The sequence below is a fragment of the Erpetoichthys calabaricus genome, chromosome 10 (assembly GCF_900747795.2).
Source record: "Erpetoichthys calabaricus chromosome 10, fErpCal1.3, whole genome shotgun sequence".
NCBI classification, from domain to species: Eukaryota; Metazoa; Chordata; class Cladistia; order Polypteriformes; family Polypteridae; genus Erpetoichthys; species Erpetoichthys calabaricus.
The window spans coordinates 117,844,970-117,872,267 of record NC_041403.2 but is presented as its reverse complement, the minus strand read 5'-3'; the positions used below and the strand labels follow the sequence as shown (position 1 = coordinate 117,872,267).

The window sequence follows — 27,298 nt, the reverse complement described above, 5'->3', positions numbered from 1 at the left end:
CCATAATGATTTTTTCCTTTTGTACATACAAAAAAATTATAAGTCTCAAGCCAACTTAAAACTATGTGCCATGCATGCATTTTTAGTTACTCCCTATCACTTCAGACCAGTAATATTGCATGGCGTAACAAATGCCTTGTTTGAATATTCATGATCTAATCACCATATAAATTTGGCCATGTTCCTGAGTGATGTCTTCACTTTCAAACCATGGGAGAACACAGAAAAGAAAAAAAATGAATGTGAACATGAGGTATTTACTGACATTTTTCAGAATTTTTAAGACCACAGTTAAAGTAAATATGTTCATCAATGAATTACATGCAAAGTGATACAGTTGTACCACTGCTGTCTTGTAGAAAAGAGACTGGGGTTCATGTCCAGGGTGCTCCCTATGTGGTGTTTACATGTGGATCTGCAGGGTCTGGTTTCTTCCCACAGTTTAAAGACATGCAGGTTAGGTGAACTGGTGATGCTAAATATGTGTTCATCCTGCAATTGGCTGACGTTCTGTCCAGGGGTTGTTTTTGCCTTTGCCCATTGCTGACTGAGATAGGTGCCAGCGTCCCCTTCCCTGTATAAGCGGATTTAGAGCAGGATCAAGAACTATGATAATCCATCCTGCCTAAAGCAACTCTCACTTACTTGTTGCCAGTCCTTAAAACAGATACTGAAATAATGTGTGCAATTTCAAACAGAGGTTAGTTCACAGTTTCAGATTTAGCTTGAGAGGGGTATTTCAACTTGAATATGTTTTATACACTATGTTCGTCTTTTACATGATCCCATCGGCAAACAGATCCCCAGATCTCCAGCACATGTCACACATACTACTGTGACTAAATATTAAAAAACAAAGTCGTATCTGTCTTTTTAATGGAACAACTAAACAGCAGAAAACACTTCGACTTTCAAATCACTTAACTAAGTTGCAACCGAATGTGATGTTTTGTATACATTTTTGAACTTCCTAAAATAAGAAAGTGCTTACCTTGCCACAATTAAAATACACAGACAAACAAACTTAAAAACATTGTTTTCTATCATTTATAAATTATTAATGGCATTTGTGCTCTTTTTCATGATGACTAACTACTAAGGTGATTCAGACATTTAAGTTGTGTGCTGGAGCCTACATTACAGAGACCAACACACAGAAATAACACAATCCCTGTTCCATTACAGGGTTAGAACAACCAGGTTTAGAAAATGGATGGATGGGTAAACATCAGAATCTCACTGACATGTCACTGAGCACGTAAATAAAAGAGACTGTCTGTTCACTTTATCGTCCTGCTGGCTGGAATCACTAAAATATCAACACCGAAAAAGTCTGTGTAGGAATTACGAATGGTCGAAACTTTCCATAACATTAAACTAATTTTCACCTCAAGTTCAAGTTTTATAAAATACTGAGATTGAGTAAGAAACGGCTGGCACATGTCCAAGCGTAAGCAAGTTTTATAAACGAAGCCGCTTGTATCCCGTTCCCCTTAGGAAATGTGGAGTTCGATGGACAGTTAAATAGATACTCTGATGAAGCACATACAATATGTATTGTCACACGAGTGCGCTTGGGGAACAACCTAAAGGCTAAATCGCCGAGACATAAGGGGGCACTAAGTAATAACATTCTCTCCTCTCCTTACCCTCCTGCACAAAGGAAGATTAACACCTCTCCCACTGTGACATCACTTCCAGGGTCAGATCACCTGGACCCTCCTCTTTCTCCCAGAATCCTTCATAAGAGTAAACAACACCATCTTGGGCTGGCTGACTGACCGATTTCAGGGACGTCTCAGTTTTGCGCATTACCACACATTTTATTTTTACGTGTTTTGCGTGACTTTAATATAAGGGGTTTGCCTCTGACTGCCTCAGACCCTTTATCTTCTGCTCTTGTCTTCTTTACAGTACGATTGTGTACATTTTAGCCCTCAAACGTAAATGGAACCCTGGCCTGCCTGTCTCTGTTTTTAAGTACTTATTCTGTTTATTATTTTGTGAGTAAAGTGAAATTTACAAGGCTTCTGTCTAATGTTGTTGCAGATTTCTAGGTCTTTACGCTTATGCGTGCTTTCTTTTACCAAATAACACACGTTAATTTTAGGGGCTCCAGCTTCTTCCCACTTGTAGTTAGCCTGACTGCTGGTTCTAAACTGGCACAATCGCTGTGAACATGGGTGATGTTATGGACAGGTTGGTTTTACCTTATATCTCATGATGCTGGAGTAGGCTCAGGCTCTCTGCAGTCAAGACTAGGGTAACGTGAATATGGATTGATGATGAGAATATGTATTGTTACTTGAAATCCAAATCCTTAAATTACTTAGAATTTGGTGAATATGTCACAGTCGAATTGGAATATCTGTCTCCTTGCAGCAAGGCCCAACACAATTACACTGAGCTGGGCTAAGCAAAATGGAAGCTGCATTTTACCAAATGTCCTGGTGTCAGTGTGGTCTCATTACAATGAGCCTGGGCTTGCTGAAAACTTTCTACATAGCCCTGGTTTACCACAAACCACCTTAAGACAGATTTTCCAATTTGCCCAAGAAATACATATTGAATAAAAGGAAGGTGATCCTAAAATATTTGGACCAAAATGTGTTTTTATTCGGACACTGACAAATTAAAATGTAAATTAAATGCAAAATAAAATGTGGAAAATACAGGCATTCTAAACGGGTTACAGAAATTTGTAGGTACCAAAAGGGTTGGGCCAGCGGGTGGTTCAGGTATTCAGTGCAATATTTCACCAAGATGGAGGAGGCTGCAGCACCCTAAATTCCTGCACTTATGTTTAAGCTGCTCATTTACAGTTACATGGCTTGAAGATCGCAAGCAAAACTGATTATATGGCTTCCAATTATATTTACTTTTTAGAGGTTCCTTTGCAGAAGACAGGCCTTCACTAAATCACTATTTGTGGGCTCGCAGATAAAGAAACAAGAGACTTAGACGATTCTTTAAAAGTGATGTGAATGCTGAAAATCTAAGGACACTCTGACGATCTCCCTTATGACTCAGTAGGCAGACAAAGGCTGCCCTTCTCTAAATTGTTTGTGTTTCTGTAGGTGAAACCAATAAAATAAAACAAAGCCAGATATTTTGCAGACAGATTTAGCATTTCTTTTTAAGTTGAGCAAAAGCTAAATATTATGCACATAATATAAAAAATAAGCCAAACAGATATTGTCTGAAGAGAAACATAATCAAGCTAGGTGGGGGGATAAAGCCTATTTCTGTATGGTTATACAAGATTAAAAGCACTTTACAGGCTGCATTCCACTTTCTCACAACAAAGCAGTCTTTGAGAACAAAGATTTGCAGCTGACATTTGCATATCAATAACCAAGGATACTCTATTTAATGATGCGCCCGGCACACGGCAGTGTAATTGTTAGCATGATCAAATCAGTCCCCAGCTAATTACATGATACAGCATTCACTCCTCATTGCACTTACCTCGGTTCTGCTGGCTAACCTTAGAACAAAGACAAAAGAGCCACTGTGTTTTAAAAGCTTTCCATTAGGCCTGCCCAGGCATCGGCTGAGGATGGAGCGCCTCTGACTGCATATATACATTCATACATTTATATATCCCAGGCCACTGGCCAGGCTATGTGCATCGCATTGTTTTCTCAGTCTGGTGCATTGGTCACCTGACCCGGCACGTGTGCCTCAAGGTAGGACATCCCAGGCTCAGCTGACCAGCCCCTTGTTTGCTGTCTAAAAGGCCAGTCAGCACAACTGGCAGGTAAACATGGACCACTAAGAGCACAGCAGGCAGATGCTTACTGCCCTTTGTTATTCTCTTGCAAATAGAAAACTCCATATAAAGCACTTTCCACTTCTGGCACTCTGTGATGAAATGGAGGTGATGTATTATTTAAGTCTAGCGACATGTGGTGGGGGGTGGTTAGGCCTGGGGGTGTTGCTGTTTAGAAGACAAAAAAAAAATAACATTATACACAAACTGCACCATAAATAGAGAAATAGAGACTGCTGGGTCATGAGGCATGGAAAACAAATGTGAATGTTAACTTAAAAGCAGAATGTAAATACTGTACAATGACAAATGCATATTTATGGAAAATTATTGATTGCATGTAGTCAATATCTTGGCATTTTAAGGAAGAAATGTATGGTTAAGTGATGAATAACCAGTATGTTTTATAAAGTGCCTTTCATCTTGAAGCCAACATATTTATCTGAATTCAAAGCATACAACAACTCAAGTTAAAACACTGCAGACAAAAAGACAATCAGTGTCATTTACTACCTTTCATGTCTAAGCACTCCGCACATTATGTAACATAACGTGATGCTACATTCTAAAACCCACTTATTCTAATTTAGGGTAACAAAGCCTATCTTGGCAGCATTGGGTGTAAAGTGGGTTAATGACTCTGGAGTAGGCACCAGTCTGTTAAAGGGTCCTCTCACCCATACACCCATGCTGCCATGTTAAGACAAACATCTTTATAACACTAGAGGAAAACCTGCAGAGAACATTAACTATGAAAGAACAATTGCTGCAACAAATGTATCATATGTAAGAAAATAAATTAAAAGGAAGGAATGTTTTGAGACTACAGTGTGTGGTATATGTGAGGGATCTCTGTTTTGCCTATCAGTCAGGATGCCAAAACTATTAAGAGATCTGTACAATTTGGTGAAAGTCTGCATTAAATAACTTTCACTTTTTCTGTTTGTGATTTGGACTATTTTTCAACAAATAACCTAAATATGCTTGCTACAATAAACCAAATAATTCAAGCTATTCATTAACAAAAGGATAACAGAAGATGGATTTATACAAGTATATATAGATATATACATGAAGGAAAATAATAAACAGCACAAAGTACCTATTTATGCTAGCTTAGTTTGATCTGTTTCATTCACGTAGAAAAAGGCACGTAACTTATGAATTCAGATCTTCTAATGAATGTGGTCAGGTTGTTGAAGTTCTTTAGCTAGTTATTACATTTCTAGTGCTTGCACTATGATTATGCCATTGATTTGCTCACATCTAATCAGTCTGGTTAACCCACAACCTCCTGCCCCTCAGCTGTTCTGTGTTGAGCTGTTCTGACCTTTTCTACAGAATTCATGAAGAGAAACTTGTAACAGCTATGAACTTATCCTTCAGACATATTATTACTTTTAACTAACAGTGATACCAATAACCATCTGTCTTTATCCTAATTACCGAGTTATAATCAATAGTTCATGGAATCAAAGTAGGTGTACTTATGGTTTGATTCCTGTTGTTCCCTGGTGTAGGGGACGCTTTGTTCCAGTTCTACAGGGTCAGCTTTCTCCAGCCAGCACATGTGAAGGATGTTCCCTGTTTTTTTTTTCTTCCTTTGCTCAGGGGCTCTTCTCCTTCTTTGCTTTTCTCACATCTTGTGGTTGCAGGTGGTATTGCAGTTTTCTCTGAGGTTTCATGCACCATTGTCCTTATTTGCTAGCAAAATAATTTACATCTGCTGGGTAGTCAGTGATAAGCTGACTCACATCTTTAGCAAGATGAATTTTCTGTACAGTTTTCTTCTTCATGCACCTTAATTTACTTTAGCAAGGTCTGAACTTGTGGCACCCTCATGTAACTCTGTTACAGAAGCAGAGGCGTAGCTAGGGTTTTCAGCGCCCGGGGACAACTAAAGATTTTGCGCCCCCTCCTGTTTGCCAAAATGCAATGGGGAAGAGAAATTTGGTGCCCCCTGGATGCTGCACCCGGGGACAGATGGTCCCCTCATGGTTGACAACTAGTGAAAAGTTTTGTCCGTTGACAGTCATTGAGTTATGTTACCTAAAACATTTTTTTGCTGCATCTTCTGAAATGTAAGTTTACTTTGCAAGCTAGGTTACTATGCCATATTCCAATACAAAAGCAGACAAAAAAATAGTGAAAACTGCATGCATCTCCTTGAACAACTTGGGCACCATGTACACAACTGCACATGTCCAGAACTGCAACATGCCCCAGAGTGCAGACAAAACTCAAAATTTAAAAAAATTAGCTGTTCTTCAATGACTGTCGTCTGTCTTTATAACTGCTCATTTTAATTCTATTGTGAACATCCTCAATGGTTTTGTCCTCCCTTATTTTTGAATTTTCATTTTAGATTTTCCGAGACATTTTATGCTGTTTGGACTATTGAACCTTATGAAATGTGCTATATAAATAAAATAAAACTCAATTATTCTTAGTATGTATCTGTGGCATAAAAAAGTGCAAACTTTAACTCCAGTACAGAATCAATGTCAATTGGCACTTACTGTAGATATAAAATGTAAATAACTGGGAATTTGAGTAAAGCCCTACAGTCACAATTTCCTGTCTTTCTTGAGCCTGAAATGATGCAACTGTTTTTGTATAAATTGCCAAAAAAGAGCAGTCCAGTGCCATCACGGTCAAGTATGGAGGAGGTAATGGGTTGGCTGGCATTGCACAGCTCCATTCAGTTCACGCCAACACATTTATTTAGGGTTACCCCCAGCTCACTACTAAACCAGAGACATCACTTACCCAGTCATTCGGCTGATGTACTTGATAACAGCTGCATCATTTCATAAGATATTTTCAAAGCTTCCTCATTAAAGAGTACTTTCAAATGTTACAAAAAACTGACTGCCCCCATTAAAGCAACAAATGGTGGTTATACAAATAAATTGGTTATATTTTCTTTCTTTTGGCTAAACAGAGGTACAGCTTGTATTCTGTTTTTAGTTCATCTGGCAACCAAAAATCTATAAAATTGTTTACTTAGCTGGCTGGGCAATATGAATGCATTTAAGAAAGCAGACAGGAACCTCTCTACATAGAATATCTGACATCATTTAAATTACTGTATACAGCGATGATACAAGCTTAGTATCACACCATTTTTTTTTTTTTTTTTGCAGTTGAATGCTTTCTCCGTTACAATATAAAAGATTTTTTTTTCTCTTCTGGCTTCATTAGTGGTATAAAGTCCTCTTCTTAATGTTCATAGGCATGTGTAGTTTCAAGTCAAAAGGTAAATATGTTCTGAATGATTTTCCTTTTCATCAACAACGTAAATATGCTTTGATATCTTTCATCAAGTGTTATGAAATTCACTGGTGCCAGAAACCGTCTTTATAATATTTCACCATTCAAACAAATTAGACACCTCTCCCCACAACCAATTTTATTTTCATGAAATAGTTCATTTCATTCACTCCTTGTAATAGGTGTGAGACCTTTAACATCACACACAGCAGCATTGCTATGTAGACACTTCAGTGTAGGACAGGAAACATGTCAAAGTTTTAAAGAGTTCATATATCACATAAGGTGCACATTCTTCACCATCTGTCAGTTTGCCTTCCTGCCATGTCTTCCATCTGTATGTAGCCATCATAAAGTTCTCTTAGGTGGAGCATGAGCTCCTCCACATTTTGGCCTGTCAGGGCTGATACTGGGATAACACGATGAGACACATTTTGCCTCAGGACTTCCAAATTGGCTGGGGCATTTGGGAGGTCTATTTTATTTCCAACAATAGCATGTGGACGGTTGGATAATCCTTTCTCATACTGTTCCAGCTCAAATTTTAAGTCCTCCAGTTGGGCAAATGGGTTCTCTACAGACAGGTCTATAACAAAAAGCAAGAAACGGCAGCGTTCAATATGTCTCAGGAAGGACAGACCCAGTCCTCGGTTTTCATGTGCTCCTCGGATGATGCCAGGGATATCAGCCACTGTGGGAGAAAAAAAGCAAAATAAATTAAGTTAATGATGAACATGAAAGAAATGCAAATATGAACAGTAAAAATATCCAAGGTTTTCAACTTTTAGAACAAGCAGTGTCAGCCAGGTGGAAAATCACATTAAAACACATCAACTAAAATTATGACATATGTCTCCACTCTGATAAGCAGTGCAAGCTAAATAAATGCCTGTAGCAGTTAGTACCAGCAACTTGTTCGTGATCCCGATATTGAACAACCCCAACATGAGGATTTAATGTTGTGAAAGGGTATGCAGCTACAGCTGGTTTAGCTTCGGAAATTGCACGTAACAGAGAAGATTTTCCAGCATTGGGAAACCCAACCTAAAATGATAAAAATTGTTTACTAAACAAAAATGTAAAAGCAAACATAAACTAGAGAAATATAACATTAGATAGTCATTCTAGGGAGATCTGAGACACAAAAACATAAGCTCTGTTTACCATTCCAGCATGTGCTAAAATCCGTAATTCCAGCTGTAATATTCTCTCTTGCCCAGGTTCACCACTGGTTGCAGTCAATGGTGCTCGGGTCTCATTTGAGAGGAAGAACCGATTTCCTTTACCACCTAATCCCCCAAAGGCAGCTACATACTCTTGGCCATTTCTGGACAAGTCAGACACTTGTGTTCCATTCTCCTTCACGACAGTGCCCATAGGAACCTTCAAATCACAGAGTGAATGTTTTATTGAATTGTTTGATTAACTCATCTGCACACACAGACTGTAAATAGAACTTACTCTTATGTACGTTGTTTTCCCATTCCGTCCTGTGCAGTTTTTGCTTCCTCCAGGTTCACCGTCTACACCACGGTAACGAGATGCAACCAGTGAGAGGGATTTCACCTGCTGATCAACTGTAAATTGCAAATTACAATAACACACCAATGTACCAATTGAAAAAATACAGAAGGATTCTGAAAATGCATTCTGTGCCTCAGGAATATTAAACATTTTCATACAGTGCAAGGATAGTAAATAAGAACTAAATTGTGAAGAACAGAAACACAGAAAAGCTATGCCCCTTCTCCAAAAGTAAGTGAATACATGAAGCATACTCTTTTTAACCTGAGATCTGAGCCAATTAAAAAGTTTAAATGACCCCATTAAATGATACTATACTATTAACTAATACTATACACTAAATAACTACACAATAACAACCATCTAAATAAAGTTAATGTGAAAGTCTCTTTATATGGAAAGTCTCAGTATATGGAAATTTTAAATATTAAAATAAATTAAGTGGACATTTACTTATACTTCTGCAAATGCATAGGGAAAAGGTTTTCAAGTTTCAAGGTCACAATTCTGTACATGTGGGTCTCAGGCTAAGACATTTCTGTAGATACAAACAAATACATGCAACCCTGAAATTTGACATTTAACTACATTTCAAATAATTTTTATCTAGTGTCTCATTTTTTACCCATGAACAAAGCAAATAAGCTCTGACTGGATGAATACATAGCAACTGTCACTAATGGTGAGGAATAATACAGCATGCTACGTATGCACAGCCGTTCCACAAGTGATACCTAAGCAGTGATTCTTTTTTTTTTTTTTTTTACAGTGGCTGGAGTGACAATCCTGCCAACAACCCCCGAATTTTCTCTGCAAGTTGGGGGACCTGCTTGCGGGGCTGAGTGCAAGTTAACGTCAAACCCTGGATAGACCAATTCTTGGCTATGGGCCTTGGTCAAGGGCCCAACTGAGTGGAATCATTTGTGGCATTTATGGGTTTCGAACTGGCAACCTTCCGTTTGCTGGCACAGCCTCAGAGCCACCACTCTGCCTCTGCCTCACAGAGAAAACTCAGTCATAGGTAATCAGTTTAATCAGCATCTAGCTGTTTACCTGAGCATTAAAACACACTGCTTTTTATTTCTAGTGTCCTAAGTACGTATCCCTCCTATGTTGTATAGCTGCTGAGAGGTTTAGGTGACACTCTAATTGAACCCTCAGTAGAGACAGCATATCTCTGCTAAGGAATCATTTTTAGTTAGTGGTGGGTTTTCATTTCATCATTGTGATTTTTGCTAATTCCCAACTGTAGAACTGTGTCATTATCAAAAACTGTTGAGTGTTTAATCAATCATAAAGTCAAAATCCTAAATATACCCACAGTTCATTTAAGTTCAAACTATTTGCATTTTGTGATTTAAACTACAGTAGTTTCAGTCATTTTATTAATAAATTTGAAATATTGTACTGTACAATTAGTAATAGAGAAAAACATTTTTTCCTATATTTCCATTAATAGATATTTGCAATGCAAGGTCCATCTTGCATGCAAAATCATGTTACTTACGAATGACAGCAGGAATGGAAATCATGCCTGACCCAAGGGCAGCCTATGGATTCAACTCCAAGGATTTTGGGAGGTGGTAAAAATAATGACTCAATATAAAAAAAAAACAAGGAACCTACATAAACCATGATCTAAGCCTGGGGTGTGCAAGGTCAGTCCTGAAGGGCCGTTTTGGCTACAGGTTTTTATTCCAACATGACTGCTTAAATAAAGCCCAGTCATTCCCAGTAACACATCTTGTTTAATTGTACGGTGTGTAAACCATATAAGTTTGTTCTTTTATAACAGATTTTTTTTTCCTTTCTAATGATATCATCCAAATTATATGTAGCCTGAAGCAGATTAGTAATTCTCAGTCTTTTCATACAAATATTTGATCAAACCATATACAGTGCATCCAGAAAGTATTCACAGCGCATCACTTTTTCCACATTTTGTTATGTTACAGCCTTATTCCAAAATGGATTAAATTCATTTTTTTCCTCTGAATTCTACACACAACACCCCATAATGACAATGTGAAAAAAGTTTACTTGAGGTTTTTGCAAATTTATTAAAAATAAAAAAACTGAAAAATCCCATGTACATAAGTATTCACGGCCTTTGTTCAATACTTTGTCGATGCACCTTTGGCAGCAATTACAGCCTCAAGTCTTGTTGAATATGATGCCACAAGCTTGGCACACCTATCCTTAGCCAGTTTCGCCCATTCCTCTTTGCAGCACCTCTCAAGCTCCATCAGGTTGGATGGGAAGCGTCGGTGCACAGAGATTTTAAGATCTCTCCAGAGATGTTCAAACGGATTCAAGTCTGGGCTCTGGCTGGGCCACTCAAGGACATTCACAGAGTTGTCCTGAAGCCACTCCTTTGATATCTTGGCTGTGTGCTTAGGGTTGTTGTCCTGCTGAAAGATGAACCGTTGCCCCAGTCTGAGGTCAAGAGCGCTCTGGAGCAGGTTTTCATCCAGAATGTCTCTGTACATTGCTGCAGTCATCTTTCCCTTTATCCTGACTAGTCTCCCAGTTCCTGCCGCTGAAAAACATCCCCACAGCATGATGCTGCCGCCACCACCATGCTTCACTGTAGGGATGGTGCCAGGTTTCCTCCAAACGTGACACCTGGCATTCACAGCAAAGAATTCAATCTTTGTCTCATCAGACCAGAGAATTTCCTTTCTCATGGTCTGAGAGTCCTTCAGGTGCCTTTTGGCAAACTCCAAGTGGGCTGCCATGTGCGTTTTACTAAGGAGTGGCTTCCGTCTGGCCACTCTACCATACAGGCCTGATTGGTGGATTGCTGCAGAGAAGGTTGTCCTTCTGGAAGGTTCTCCTCTCTCCACAAAGGACCTCTGGATCTCTGACAGAGTGACCATCGGGTTCTTGGTCACCTCCCTGATTAAGGCCCTTCTCCCCCGATCGCTCAGTTTAGATGGCCGGCCAGCTCTAGGAAGAGTCCTGGTGGTTTCGTACTTCTTCCACTTACGGATGATGGAGGCCACTGTCCTCATTGGGACCTTCAAAGCAGAAGAAATTTTTCTGTAACCTTCCCCAGATATGTGCCTCGAGACAATCCTGTCTCGGAGGTCTACAGACAATTCCTTTGATTTCATGCTTGGTTTGTGCTCTGACATGAACTGTCAACTGTGGGACCTTATATAGACAGGTGTGTGCCTTTCCAAATCATGTCCAGTCAACTGAATTTACCACAGGTGGACTCCAATTAAGCTGCAGAAACATCTCAAGGATGATCAGGGGAAACAGGATGCACCTGAGCTCAATTTCGAGCTTCATGGCAAAGGCTGTGAATACTTATGTCCATGTGCTTTCTCAGTTTTTTTATTTTTAATAAATTTGCAAAAACCTCAAGTAAACTTTTTTCACTTTGTCATTATGGGATGTTGTGTGTAGAATTCTGAGGAAAAAAATGAATTTAATCCATTTTGGAATAAGGCTGTAACATAACAAAATGTGGAAAAAGTGATGCGCTGTGAATACTTTCCGGATGCACTGTAGGTCAAGATTAGCTGTGATTGGTGAAATTTGCTTAAGTGTTTTTTGCAGTGAGTATGCCATGTTCCTTAGTGACCTTCTTTGCTGAACATTTCCCTGGAAATTAAATATGTGTCAGACTTAGACAAACATTTTTTCTCCAGCGCCCCATGATGCTTTGTAAGGCCGTGACATCACAGAGGTGTAACCACCATGCTCAGAACTTTCATGCATGATGTCACTCATTACCAATCAGCTACTCCCATTAGATTTGCAGCCAACACACATAAAAAAAAAAAACAAAAAAAAAAAAAAAAAAACTTGCAGTATTTTCGTTTTAGGGGTATATTAGAATAGGGAAATAAGAAATGAGAATAGTAGGAATACTGACAACCAGTATAAAATACTGATTCCACTGCACTGCATGGTTAATTTCACATGCTGGCTGAATGCACAAATTTCAATTACTGAATTTAAATACAGGTTGAGTGTCACTAATCCGAAATGCCTGGGACCAGAGGTATTTTGGTATATTTGCATATTATATATATATATATATATATATATATATATATATATATATATATATATATATATATATACACACACACACACACACACACACACACTCTAGGGGGCTTCACTCGCCAACTCCCGTGTTTGGTTTTCCTGATACACAATTTTAAGATTTTTTTTTGTTTGAATTGTTGCTATTTCATTAGTTTCACTTTTATTTCAGAACTTCTGTAAAAACAATTATTTGTAATCTTGCCAGTCCCAATATGCTGAATCTTTTTAATGAGGTCAGGACAGGTTTCTCTGTTTGGAATTTCAGCACAGACAAAACGATCTATATCATCAGCAGTTAATAATTTTTTTTTTTTTTTTTACAAAGTAAAAAATTAAGTACAGTTCTGCATTGGACTCCTGTCTGTAAAGTTGTGCTATTTTCCTCTCACAGTTCCAAATGTACATGGGGTTAGCAAGGTGATACCCCAGCTTTTGCCTAGGTTTTTGTACAAGGGCTAGACAGAACATTTTTGACTCCTGGGGTAAATTAAGCTTTTTAAATAAGCAGACAGATAAATATATATACACTAACAAAGTAACCAATAAATGCATGTGCGGTAAACTCCGTTTTTGAAATTCTCAAGATTCTTTATTTGTCACATGCATAGTTATACAGGACAACACGCAGTGAAATGCATCCTGATCCGCTTATCAAAAACTGTGCAAAGTTAGAAGAATATCAGTTAGATTAACAAAAAGTCATAGATTGAAAGATAACAGAATAGTAGAACGTAATAAATAAGTAAAATTATGTGAATAAAGTAGAATTAAGTGTTAAGGTGCAATAGTGTAGTAATTATTGTGCAAAACCAAAGTTAGACTGGTGCATAGTTAAATGAGGCAGTTTGTTTGTTTGCGCTACTGCGATCTTTACTTTCTTTTTTTATATTTTCTAATTTTCCTACTTTCATATCCTTTAACTTTCTCCACATGTGTATAGCACCGTTTTTTTTTTTTTGTTTTTTTTTTGAGCCTTGCTAATTTCACTGGTTTCATAGTCTCTAACCTGCTCTGTATGTGTTTAGCGTCAACGTTTGTAAACGTCTTTATGAAGTTCTTTGTCATTTTACTCATTGTCTTTTAATTCTGAGCCATACAGTACAATAAATAGAACAGAATAAATCCTCAATACAATATAAAAATAACAATTCTAGAAGTACGTAGTAGAATTTCACATTAGATGATATCACATAATATGATTTGGATTTGTTTTAAGTCCCGGAGACCTCATTCATCAAGCTGCCTCCCCCATTTTGCCATTCCACATCTGAAATAGCGCTAATCCGATGAAAGGACCCCTCATTCCCACGTTCCCATTCATCAGGGATGACTTTACCTTAGGTAGGCAATCTACAATTTAAAGAGATTGTTATTTTCTTATGAATTGTTACATATGCATTATTTTCACTTTTACTTTAAAAACTTTTGTAAAAACAATACTTGTCCTTTATTTTCGGCCACGTGCCTGGTTGCATCTCTTTCTTCCCAGACTTATAATACTGCTCGTGTTGTGAAAGGTGTTGTGGCTGAACATACGCTAAGGATATGCCTTTGGATCATTTGCTGTCTTTTTGCTGCTTTCTAGCTGCCTCTTCTGCCTGTCGCATGTCGTTGTTTATCACGTACCGTAGCCTTGCATTTGCTTTCCATTCCAGGATTTCCTTTTATATTTTTATATATATATATATATATATATATATGTATTAGGGGTGGGCGGTATGACCAAAATTCTATATCACGGTATTTTTCTAAATTATCCCGGTTTCACGGTATTCAACGGTATTTTTTTCCCCATGCATGAGTGGATGTTAACCACATTTTCCACTGCAATTACTGGCTAAGAATAACCTGTTCCACTGTCAAGAGTATTGTACATAGTACAAAAAAAAACATTTTAATGTGCACACAAGTATTAATACAGTTTTGAATTGCCCCATAAAGTGATAGTTTTCAAGGGGGTGGCACTAATGGAGAAGGTATCACATTGCATGACAGATGCAGTCAAAATATAGAACCTTTTTATTGAACAAATTTTGAAAAAACAAACTATAATTTTGACAACATATTTTCAACCATACAAAGAGGCATTTAGACTTAGTAAAATATCCAGAAGTGCTTGTCAAAAATTGTATTGCATCGAATACGTCTTAGAAAAGGGCGGCACGGTGGCGCAGTGGGTAGCGCTGCTGCCTCGCAGTTGGGAGATCTGGGGACCTGGGTTCGCTTCCCGGGTCCTCCCTGCGTGGAGTTTGCATGTTCTCCCTGTGTCTGCGTGGGTTTCCTCCGGGTGCTCCGGTTTCCTCCCACAGTCCAAAGACATGCAGGTTAGGTGGATTGGCGATTCTAAATCGGCCCTAGTGTGTGCTTGGTGTGTGGGTGTGTTTGTGTGTGTCCTGCGGTGGGTTGGCACCCTGCCCAGGATTGGTTCCCTGCCTTGTGCCCTGTGTTGGCTGGGATTGGCTCCAGCAGACCCCCGTGACCCTGTGTTCGGATTCAGCGGGTTGGAAAATGGATGGATGGATGTCTTAGAAAAGGAATAAATAGTAAATATTTTTTGTAAACCAACTACACTTTCCGTTAATGTTAACAATCTCTGTCCACTGACACGTTAAAGTGACTTTTTAAACAACTTTATCATCATTAAACTGCATAATATTTAAACTAATAAATAATAACAATAAAATAAATAATAGTATTATTACTGATAGTTGCACTATTACTTCAAGACTTCAAGCCCAGGTGCATTACACAGTGTTCACCAAATTAAAATAAAATAAAACAAGTGAAACTTGGTGATGACATCTTTACCAACTGAACCATCATTTAGGCAAACTGCATTAATATGGACCTTGCTTCAAGCTAAGCTATACTGGGAAGAAAAAAACAAACTATATGTCGAGAACAAAGTCGACATTTCCACTTTATTCTCGCCATTTATGTTGAGATTAAAGTCGACATTTCCACTTTATTCTCATAGTTTACTTCATAATTAAAGTAGAATGTCGTAAACTAAACTTCTTCCTAAAATCAATGTTTAATCAATTACTTAATTTACCCCGTCATAAATTAATGCAGCACATTAAATGCTTTGTGTTACGTTCCCCGACCCAGTGGTTAATCACTACGCTTCTTAAACTGATTTCCTCCGCACTAAGAGAAGACAGCATTCACCATACAGAATCCATTCACTTCATGATATTCCTGCTTTCTGAAAATTTAGAATGCTAAGATAAATACTTGATATCATTTTCATGATAAAATGCATTAAAGCAGGTATTACACATGCACGGTAGTGAGGCGGTAGTGCTGCTCCCTCGCACTAAAGGGTCCCCAGGTGTATGTTCAGTGTAGAGAACTTTATGGCAGGTGTGACGAGGCTCCAAAAAACTGGATGTATGAATAGCTATCGCACAGGTTTAACTTAAATATTGTGTAAATGTTGGGTTTGTGATCTGCTGGTCGGAGACACGAACACAGAATTCAATGCATGTTCTTCTGAGTGGGCTATCTTTATTGCATGCATGCTGTCTCTATCTGACGTACCAAAACCCCAGTTCCTATCCTTCATTTTTCTTTCACCACATAACCAATCACCACACGATAAACGTCTTTGTGAAATTAAAACTAGTTATAAACTTAGCCCACGGAGTGTTCAGAACTTTAAAAATATCTTCGTTATACATGTTTAATTATGCCATCCATTCAGAGTTGCGCCCATCTCTGAACGAGTCGCCAGCACATCGCAGGATGAATACAAGCAAAACATACACTAGCAGGGTCAATATAGCACAACAAAACCCCACATCCTACATGACTTTGAAAGGAAACTGAAGCACGCCGAGGAAACCCACCAGAAAAACATGCAAATACAAGGCAGGCACGCCGCCGTGCCCCCATATGATTAATGCATGCTTTAATGCATTTCACCATGAAAATTATACTAAGTATTTATCTTAGCATTCTAAATGTTCAGAGAGCAGGAAGATCATGAAGTGAATGTATTCTGTGCGGCAATCGCTGCCGGCGCCTCCTCTTAGTGCAAGAAGAAGTCAGTTTAAGAATCACTTAACACAAAGCATTTAATGTGCTATATAACTTATGACGGGGTTTGAAAAAAATCTAGTAAATTAAATATTCATTTTACGATGTTCTACTTTAATGACAAATTACCAGAATAAAGTCAACATGTCGACTTTAATCTTATGACGAGAATAAAGTGGAAATGTCAAGAATAAAGTCAACATGTCGTCACACTATTACACAGTAACCAGGTACATTACACTGTATTGAAAACAAATAAAACAAGTACAACTTGGCTTGCAGTATTATCCAGTAGTATAGAAACAATATTTACACATCTGACCTTTTAAAACTAAAGTATCTCCAGGCGACAGACGGGACTCCTTTTTTTTGGCAAAAGTTCTTGTGTTCATCATGTTCAACTTTATTGTCGGCTTCAGTTTCGGAATGTTCTCTGTCCATTTTCACTGCGCAATACCTATGCTACCGCTACCTATTTGGTGGTGTAGCAGTGAAAAAAAGCCCTAGTTCAACAAATCTGTGTTTAGCGGTGTAGCAGTGAAAAAGGTCCCCACTTGAACAGTTTCCCGCTGCGCCACGTTCCGAACGTCGTTTAGGCAATTTAAACCGGTGTTGCGGTATAAGAAAAATCCATATCATAAAAAAAATAAAAAACGGTTTTCAGTATGAACCGGTATACCGCCCAGCACTAATATATATATATATATATATATATATATATATATATATATATATATATATATATATATATATATATATAGATACAGATATAGATATAGATATATATTAGTAAGAGAAAGGTGCTATATGGGCGCCTGACCTGACACAGACGGACACGGAGGCACATATGAAAATAAATAAACTTTTATTTGTCTTCAGCTGGAGGGCACGTCTTCCCTGTAATCCCTCCAGCCACAACACGGTCTCACAGCAGAGCACACAAGTAATGCAAAGCACTCTTCTTCTTTCTTCCACCACTACTCCTCCTCAGCAAGCTTTGTCCTCCTCCCACCCGACTCCTCCCAGCACCTCCGGGTGTGGCAGAAGTCTGACGTCCAGGGCTTTTCAGGCATCCGGGCGCCCCCTGGCGGTGACCACCACGGCATAATCCATCTTCCGGTCCTTCCAGGCTTCCCGGATGTGTACCGCCCAGAGCCGCTTGCCACAGTGCGTTGACATAACAAACATATTAAACCTCAAATGTGAACAAAATGATGTATAGACTTTACAATCAGTAATATATTCTGCATGAAAAACAAAGTATGGATGAATTGATAAACACGTACTGGGCCAAGCTAAAGAGACTAAGAATCATCACAGCTGATGATAGCCACCAGTTATATTCCCTGCTTACCTTCAGTGAATTATGGAGGAAAGTTGCTCTAAAGACTGAAATGGCTCCAATAACTACTTTTCTCTGGTGAAACACAGCATTTTAACAAAGCTTTACTGGTAGTAAAAAACATTAGCAGAACAGACTGTCTCCTAAAGTATGGCCCTTATGTCTATGCAAAGGCTTTAAACTGTTAGTAACACTGAAAAATGTTTTTAAGGATTGTTTTTTAAGCTTTATTAAAAATGCTGTTCTTCATTGTTTTTGAATGTTTCAGTGTTTTTGTTGAAAATTTTTATATTTTATGCTGTAGTTTCTAAATGTCCGTTTTTTTCCTTATTGGCTGCAATTTAAAACTTTAAACCTTAATGTAAAACTAACTGTATTTGGCTGCATCAGAAACTAACACAAGGGAGACCTCTGCTGGCAATAACTGTCTAGAAAAATAAAGATTAAAAGCCCAATTTAGACACTATCAAGATAAGGGTAGAGTAACAAAAGATAGTCATTTCTTTCTCCTAAGGAATTTTATACTTAATTAGATCTCTAGTTCATCAGATTGAGTTCAAACAAATGATTCTGAACAATAGTGCAACTTGGGTTTTTTTTTTCTAAAAGATTAAGGAAACATTTGTTTTATTTGGGAATTCAAGTGCAGTTTTGCTTATCTGCTTGAAATGGACTTTCAGTCTACACAGGGAAATTAAAATAAGTAAACAGTGTTGAAAATAATATGCATTACAGTGAATCTAACAATCCATTGTCTCTCACAAACTAACCTGATCAGTACAAATGTAATGTTGAATTTTAGCAACTATCTGTCAAATGACCTTTGGCTGTTCTTTCAGAAAAGAACGAAAAAAAAAGTGGACCTGTCCCTTTTAGGTTATTTGTTGTCAGACAGATCTAAGTCATACAAGTTCATTACATTTTTTAATCTGTTGGTTTGCTGTATGGTGGGTAAGCACGTGCTCCCAACCTCCGCCTCCTTTATATCAATAAAGAGAGCTTTTCTAGAATCAAAACCAAAAATGAACATGAGGGCTAAATTTGGGAATAAAGAAAAATATACATATAAACATGGCCAAAAGCTTTTGTTTAGGCAGCAGTCATGTTTAAACATGTTCTGAAGGAACATTTGTGGCTTTTCAAAATGGCTGCTTCTATTGCCACTAGGGGTGGGCGGTATGACCAAAATTCTATATCACGGTATTTTTCTAAATTATCCCGGTTTCACGGTATTGGACGGTATTTTTTTCCCCATGCATGAGTGAATGTTAACCACATTTTCCACTGCAATTACTGCAGTAGACTGGCTAAGAATAACCTTTTCCACTGTTAAGAGAATTGTACATTGTACAAAAAAACATTTTAATGTGCACACAAGTATTAATACAGGTTTGCATGGCCCCATAAAGTGATAGTTTTCAAGGGGGTGACACTAATGAAGAGAAGGAATCACATTGCATGACAGTTGCAGTCAAAATATAGAACCTTTTTATTGAACAAATTTTGCAAAAACTTAAACTATGATTTTGACAACATATTTTCAACCATCCAAAGAGGCATTTAGACTTAGTAAAATATCCAGAGGTGCTTGTCAAAACTTGTATTGCACTGAATATGTCTTAGAAAAGTAATAAATAGTAAATATTTTTTGTGAACCAACTACACTTTGCTAATGTTAACTATCTCTGTCCACTGACACGTTAAAGTGACTTTTTCAACAACTTTACCATCAATAAACTGCATAATATTTAAACTAATAAATAATAACAATAAAATAAATAATAGTATGGGCGGCACGGTGGCGCAGTGGGTAGCGCTGCTGCCTCGCAGTTGAGAGATCTGGGGACCTGGGTTCGCTTCCCGGGTCCTCCCTGTGTGGAGTTTGCATGTTCTCCCCGTGTCTGCGTGGGTTTCCTCCGGGCGATCCGGTTTCCTCCCACAGTCCAAAGACATGCACGTTAGGTGGACTGGCGATTCTAAATTGGCCCTAGTGTGTGTTTGGTGTGTGGGTGTGTTTGTGTGTGTCCTGCGGTGGGTTGGCACCCTGCCCGGGATTGTTTCCTGCCTTGTGCCCTGTGTTGGCTGGGATTGGCTCCAGCAGACCCCCGTGACCCTGTGTTCGGATTCAGCGGGTTGGAAAATGGATGGATGGAAATAATAGTATTATTACTGACTAGGGGGCTCCGCCCCCTGCTCGCTTTGCTCGCCAACCCCTGGTGTTGTGAAATTACAAAGAGCATGATGTATGAATGAGATATAGCATAGTGTGAAGGTGTAGATGACGCATATAGGAAGCAAATAAAGTTGTGCATGTCCAAAAACGGGCTCAGAGAGGTAGATGCTAACTTTGTGTATTGTTTGTCCTTGTGATTTGTTGATGGTCATGGCCAAGGTTGGTTTTAATGGGGAACTGTCGCCGTTTAAGAGTAAAAGGTAATTCCAGGTCAGAACTTGTAAGGTTAATTCTAGGAATCAGAACAGTATTGTTAGCATGTGATGTTGTAAGAAGTTTTGTTTCAATAACATTGTGTGGCATGGTGTTGACGACTAAACGTGTAGCATTGCATAAACACTGTTTAGTGTTAAGGTTTCTTAATAGCATGATTATTGTTCCGTTTTTAAGGCTAAGATTGTGTTGTGTTAATCCGGCTGGGTTAATAGTGTTCAAATATTCTAAGGGGAAATTAAGATGGTCATTGTCGTCATCAGAGTCAATTTTGTCAGAGCTTAGAAAGAGCTGTGCAACTCCAGGAAGTAATGAAATGACCTGGTTACTAATGTGATCAACATTAATATTTTTTGGACATAATATAGTTTGTTGTGTTAAAAGGGGTATTTGGTGTAATGAGATTGCTGTTCCAAATATCTCCGTAACTCTTTTGAAAGCAATGCCAATTGTCTGCGTATTTTAGGGTGGACTGCAGAATAGCCGAGCGCATGGAATGTAGAACAATAGGTAAGCACTGTGTAAAATCTCCCCCTAATAAAAGTACCTTTGCTCTAAAGGGAATATTATTATTTATCAACGTTTGTAGAAGTTTATCAATGGTGTTGAGTAAGTGACTAGATGGCATTAGATGCAAAAGCAAATGAACTATTGTAGGATCTAATGCAGTTCATAAAGTTTTCACTTTCAGGTACTTCGTCAGTTAGAAGCTTCTGTAGATATGCAGGATATGAATGTAAAGGAGGCAGTCTAATTTGACCCTTTTGACAATAACGTGTAAATTCATTACTTGTATTGCTAGTTGTTTCTTCAGGGAAGTTAAGTGAATGATAATGATTGTAAATGACATTCAGTAATCCCAATGAATTTTCATGAATTGCGTTTATTTATTTTGTCCCTTCGCTGCCGTTTTTGTATCTGTGAGACTTGAGGTGTTTCGTTTTGAACCCTTGCCTGTTTCGATGCAGCACTTTGAGACGCGTGCTGTATGCGTGTACGTTCATTGTGTCTGTCCATTTGCGCTCGTTTCTGTTAATGTGTTAGTTGAGCTTTGCGTTTTTGGAGCTGAGACATTTTTTCTTCCGGGGTTTCAGAAGTGTGTTGTATGCGATGAAGTGTATTGTTTTTTTTTTCATGCGGGTTCGTGTGTTTGGTTCCGTCACTTGAGCCGTATCATTTTGTACCTGTGATCGTGAATTCATTACTTGTTTGTTCTGCAGCGTTAGATATATGGATAAGTAATAAGGAGGATCGCACTCACTGTTAATATGGAGGCTTTTCTGTGGTTAAACGGTTAATAGTGGATCAGTATAATGAGATCGACCTATGCTGCCTAATTTGAATGTGTTCAGATGAGGTATGTTTAATACGGACGGTTCGTTTAGTAATGGGCAGGGTTGCCACCCGTCCTGTAAAATACGGAATCGTCCCGTATTTGAGAATGAAATTGCGCGTCCTGTTTTGAATCAATACGGGAAGGGTTTTGTCCCGGAATTTTTTTATCCTTTTTTTTAAAGCAGCGTCTCATGCAAATCATCTCACACGCATTTTATGAAGATGCCTCCTTTCCTACTTTTGATTGGGTAATACTTGATGTAATCGTTAGTTTGATTGGTCATTTTAACTGTCCAGTGAGGAGGGCGGGTCTTTTTAAGTAGAGTCTGCAAAGTGTTGGCACTGGGATGTGGCCCCCGCTGCAGTATGCGTCCCTTATTTTTCTGTATTAAAAGTGGTAACCCTAGTGGGGCTTTGTGTCTCATTTCTTATTTATGTTAGTGTGGTCGTGGGTCCGAATCCTCGTTTTGTGTATGTTTTTTGTGCTATGTCCGTAGTCTGTCCCGTTTTGTGTCCAATGGGTTTGTGTGGCGCTCGCGTCTGACCTCTTTTTTTTTTGTGTGCTAGGGGCGCGTTGCCTCACTTTTTTATCTTTGTTAGTGGAGGGGGTGTTTGTGTGTAGTGGATCTGAATCCTCTTCTTTGTGTGCGTAGCGTTTCGTGTGCTATGTGGCGCTTGCGTCTGACTCCTTTCTTTTTGGTGTTCTAGGGGCGCGTCACCTCATTTCTTATTGCAGTTACTGCAGGGGGGGCTTTGTGTGTCGTGGGTCTTAATTCTCTTCTTTGTGTGTGTTCCGTTTCGTGTGCCATGGGCTTCGTGCACACAGCGCCGGCGTCTGATTCCTTTTTTCTGTGTGCTATGGGCGCCTCATTTCTAATTTTACGTTGCTTCCCATGGGTGCGGCGCTGTGTGCGTCGCCGGCGTTTCACTCCTTTTTTCTGTGCTGACTCCTTTTTTCTGTGGTCGCGGCACCTCATTTCTTTGACTCCTTTTTTCTGTGCTCACTCCTTTTTTCTGTGGTCTCGGCCGCCTCTCGCGGCGCCTCATTTCTTGGGGCGCCTGCGCAGTATGTCTTTTTGCGTCTACGGCCCATGGCCGGATGTCCCTGCGTCCATCCGGTTTACCATTCTCGGTTAGTAATGTGGATAGCTGCACTATTACTTCAAGACTCCAAGCCCAGGTGCATTACACAGTATTCACCAAATTAAAATAAAATAAAACAAGTACAACTTTGTGATGACATCCTTACCAACTGTACCATCATTTAGGCAAACTGCATTAATATGGACCTTGCTTCAAGCTAAGCTATATACATAAATAAAATAACTGCAACTTGCATTTACTGTATAATGCTATTTGTGGTATAGCCCTACGGAAATGCATTAGGGCCACGGTGAAGAAAAAAAAAATACAGTAAAGAGGGAAGAAAAAAAAACAAACTACCGGTATATGTCAAGAATAAAGTCGACATGCTGACTTTATTCTCGACATTTCCACTTTAATTTTGATGCTTATGTCAAGATTAAAGTCAACATTTCCACTTTATTTTCATAGTTTACTTCATAATTAAAGTAGAATGTCATAAACTAAACTTCATCCTAAAATCAATGTTTAATTTACTTGATTTTCTCAAACCCCGTCATAAGTTAATGCAGCACATTAAATGCTTTGTGTTGTGTTCCCCGACCCAGTTGTTAATCACTATGCTTCTTAAACTGACTTCCTATGCACTAAGAGGAGGCAGCAATCACCGCACAGAATCCATTCATTTCATGGTATTCCTGCTCCCTAAAAATTTAGAATGCTAAGATAAATACTTGATATCATTTTCATGATGAAATGCATTAAAGCAGGTATTAAACAAGCACGGTAGTGAGGCGGTAGTGCTGCTCCCTGGCAGTAAGGGGTCCCCAGGTGTACGTTCAGTGTAGAGACCTTTATGGCAAGTGTGACGAGGCTCCAAAAAACTGGATGTATGAATAGCTATCGCACATGTTTAACTTAAATATTGTGTAAATGTTGGGTTTGTGATCTGGTGGTCGGAGACACGAACACAGAATTCAATGCATGTTCTTCTGAGCGGGCTTTCTTTATTGCATGCGTGCTGTGTTTATCTGACGTACTAAAACTCCAGTTCATATCCGTCTTTTTTTCTTTCACCACATAACCAATCACCACACGATAAACGTCTTTGTGAAATTAAAACTAGTTATAAACTTAGCCCACGGAGTGTTCAGAACTTTAAAAATATCTTCGTTATACATGTTTAATTATGCCATCTATTCAGAGTTGCGCCCATCTCTGAACGAGTCGCCAGCACATTGAAGGATGAATACAAGCAAAACATACACTAGCAGGGTCAATATAGCACAACAAAACCCCACATCCTACATGACTTTGAAAGGAAACTGAAGCGCCGAGTAAACCCACCAGAAAAACATGCAAATGCAAGGCAGGCATGCCGCCGTGCCCCCATATGATTAATGCATGCTTTAATGCATTTCACCATGAAAATTATATTATTTATTTTAGCATTCTAAATGTTCAGAGAGAAGGAAGATCACGAAGTGAATGTATTCTGTGCGGCGATCGCTGCCGGCGCCTCCTCTTAGTGCAAGAAGAAGTCAGTTTAAGAATCACTTAACACAAAGCATTTAATGTGCTATATAACTTATGACGGGGTTTGAAAACATGTCGTCACACTATTACACAGTACCCAGGTACATTACACTGTATTGAAAACAAATAAAACAAATACAACTTGGCTTGCAGTATTATCCAGTAGTATAGAAACAGTATTTACACATCTGACCTTTTAAAACTAAAGTATCTCCAGGCTCTCTGTCCATTTTCACCACGCAGCATTCCTATGCTACCGCCCACTATTTGGTGGTGTAGCAGTGAAAAAGAGCCCTAGTGCAACAAGTCTGTGTTTAGCGGTGTAGCAGTGAAAAAGGTCCCCACTTGAACAGTTTCCTGCTGCGCCATGTTCCGAACGTCGTTTAGGCAATTTAAACCGGTGTTGCGGTATAAGAAAAATCCATATCATAAAAAAAATAAAAAACGGTTTTCAGTATGAACCGGTATACCGCCCAGCACTAATTGCCACACACAATTGCCAAACAAATCTTGCAATCAGGGTACAATAAAGCACAGCTGCTAGATGAATTAATAAGATTAATTAGGAAAAATATCCATGGAGCTCGTAGACATGAATACTCTCCAAGTCACAACCCTGTTACTGCAATAAGGAATGCTCATCTTGGACTGTCCTGCTACATAAATCCCGGTCAGTGTGAAAAATAACGCACATGCATGCACCTGCTGTCCTGCCCCAAATCCTCCCAGAATTACGCCTCTTTGAATATGCAAATCAATATAAATAGCCCTTAAGCTCAGTGTTCTGTAAAAAGGCAATGGCAAAAGCACGGGGGAAATAGAAGAATTTCAGAGAATACCAATTGGAGGCAAGGAAAAACTTACTATTTGTTGGTTTAAACAGTGGTATAAACAACAAAAGGAAGTTGATCCAGTGACATAGCGTGTCGGAGAAACTCGAAACCTCAAGTTCACAAAGTCGCACAGTGCCGAAATAAAAAAAGAAGTTGTCATATATCAAAGTCACCGTGAAAAAGCGAGTCGTAGCCCACCGTCTGAGTGTCATATAAAAGCTTATTAGGGTACAGAGAAAAAAAAATAAGCACACAGTGGGGAAAAAGCTTGAAATATCAACTTTAATCTCTAAATTTCCACTTTAATGACAAAATAAATTACATGATTAAAGTAGAACATCATAAACTTCATCTTAAAATCGTTTAATTTACTAGTTTCTCAAATCCCATCGTAACTAAAGTAGCATGTTAAATGCTTTGTTTTGTATTTGATCTTCTATGTGCTCTGTGTGTGTGAATCACTACGTGCTTGTTAAACCGGCTTTCTCTTCCTCTGACAGGACACAGAATCCATTACATTCATGATATTACAGCTCTCTGAATAATTAAAATACTGAGATGTATATTTGATATCATTTTCATGATGATAGGAGTTAAACATGTTATTAAACATGGGAACACGGTAGCGCAGTGATTGTTCATGCCTCACGCAGGATGCTTGCTGCGCTGTGCGTGACGTAATTTATTGTAGCAGTACTGTCTCTTTCAAACTTACTAACCCCCAATTCCTGTCCTTACTTTTCTTTCTCCAAATACCCAATCGCCACACAATCAGCTCTGTAATAGACGTTAAGCCATCTGTAAGCCAATTCTTACAGAAGAACACCGCTTCTTCAAAACTTTTAAGGAACATTGAAATATCTTCGTAGTACATGTTAAATTATTCTATCCTCCAGTGTTGCACCAGTCCCAGAAAGAATACAGCGCGAGGCAGGAACAATCCGTGAACGGAGCACCAGCTCCTTGCTAGCGCTGTGACACCGTGTCCTCACATGTTTATTTATTAACAATATAGATTATTTAAATTAAGTTAAAGTTTTATCTGTATAATATAATAAAAATATTTTGCTGCATTTCATTTTAAAAATGATATTGTCATCAAATGTAAATACGTGCTTTATAAAGTGGCTCAGGTTGTGCAATATTATAACTGTATCGCAAGTTTATAGTGAGGTAATTGTACTTATAAGTACAAACAGTTCTACAAGGAGCACTTGATGGACTGATTGAGTGTGTTTATACTTCTTGGGATGAAACTGTTTCTGAACCACGAGGAAAGGCTCTGAAGCGTTTGCCATATGAGAGCAGTTCAATAGACAGCATGGCTGAGGCAGTGTGTGCTTGGTGCTGTATACCGATAATTCTCTTTCCGATCAGCTGCTGTACAGCTGTGATTCCCCACTCAGATACAATGATATAAATACTCCGAGTGGGGCAGTGAGAGTAATATGGAAAAAGATGATCCTGTGTGGCAACCCCTAACGGGAGCAGCTGAAAGGAGAAGAAGAAGGTGCAGTGAGAGTAACAATGCTAAAGCAGCTATTGTATTTAGAACAGTTTGACCATTCTGTGGACCATTATATTGTTACAGGTAGGGAATCCATTCCCGGGAATTCAGGAATCCCGCATTTCATTCCTGGGAATCCCGGGCACCAGGGGATGACACAGTGCATGGGCATCTCACATGTGAACGGTTTTAGAATGACCGACACTTATTTTTAATAAAACTACTGCAATATGTTGACACAAATAAAAGACTAACCTTTTCTACAAGCAGTTCTTGCTGTCATATAAGTACATGTATCTAGTTAGTTGCAGTAATAAGAGCGTAGAAAGCACAACGTGTCCAGCGTGCGGTCGTCCAGGCTAGAGCGCACCTTCATGCAGAGTACGCCAGCCGCTTAGAAGGCACGCTCTGCCTCCACTGAAGTAGGCGGCACAGTCATCAGATACTGATACACTTGTTCTAAACAACACCCGCGTTTGCCATTGCTCTGAAACACCGCCATTTCAGCTTTTACTGATGCATCCAGTTTCTTGTCATCATT

At 38.8% G+C, this 27,298-nt stretch overlaps 3 protein-coding genes across 3 annotated transcripts in view; 1 reads left to right on the top strand and 2 right to left on the bottom strand.

Annotated features, from left to right (window-relative positions):
- The window catches only part of LOC114658566 (uncharacterized protein SCO4629-like), a 74,804-nt gene extending 70,927 nt beyond the window's left edge, over window positions 1–3,877 (bottom strand). The window contains exon 1 of the mRNA XM_028810603.2: window positions 3,469–3,877. The gene's annotated coding sequence lies outside the window, so the exon portion shown is untranslated. The remainder of the gene's footprint in view (window positions 1–3,468) is intronic.
- The window catches only part of LOC114659356 (proteasome subunit alpha type-7-like), a 592,565-nt gene that overhangs the window by 474,581 nt on the left and 90,686 nt on the right, over window positions 1–27,298 (top strand). The gene's annotated exons all lie outside the window — the stretch shown is intronic.
- mtg2 (mitochondrial ribosome-associated GTPase 2) overlaps window positions 6,749–27,298 on the bottom strand; it is a 30,896-nt gene continuing 10,346 nt past the window's right edge. The window contains exons 4-7 of the mRNA XM_028811801.2: window positions 8,507–8,622; window positions 8,210–8,428; window positions 7,951–8,089; window positions 6,749–7,736 (exon numbers count right to left, since the gene is read on the bottom strand). Coding sequence (XP_028667634.1) covers window positions 7,342–7,736; window positions 7,951–8,089; window positions 8,210–8,428; window positions 8,507–8,622 — 869 coding nt within the window. The 3' untranslated portion in view covers window positions 6,749–7,341. The remainder of the gene's footprint in view (window positions 7,737–7,950; window positions 8,090–8,209; window positions 8,429–8,506; window positions 8,623–27,298) is intronic.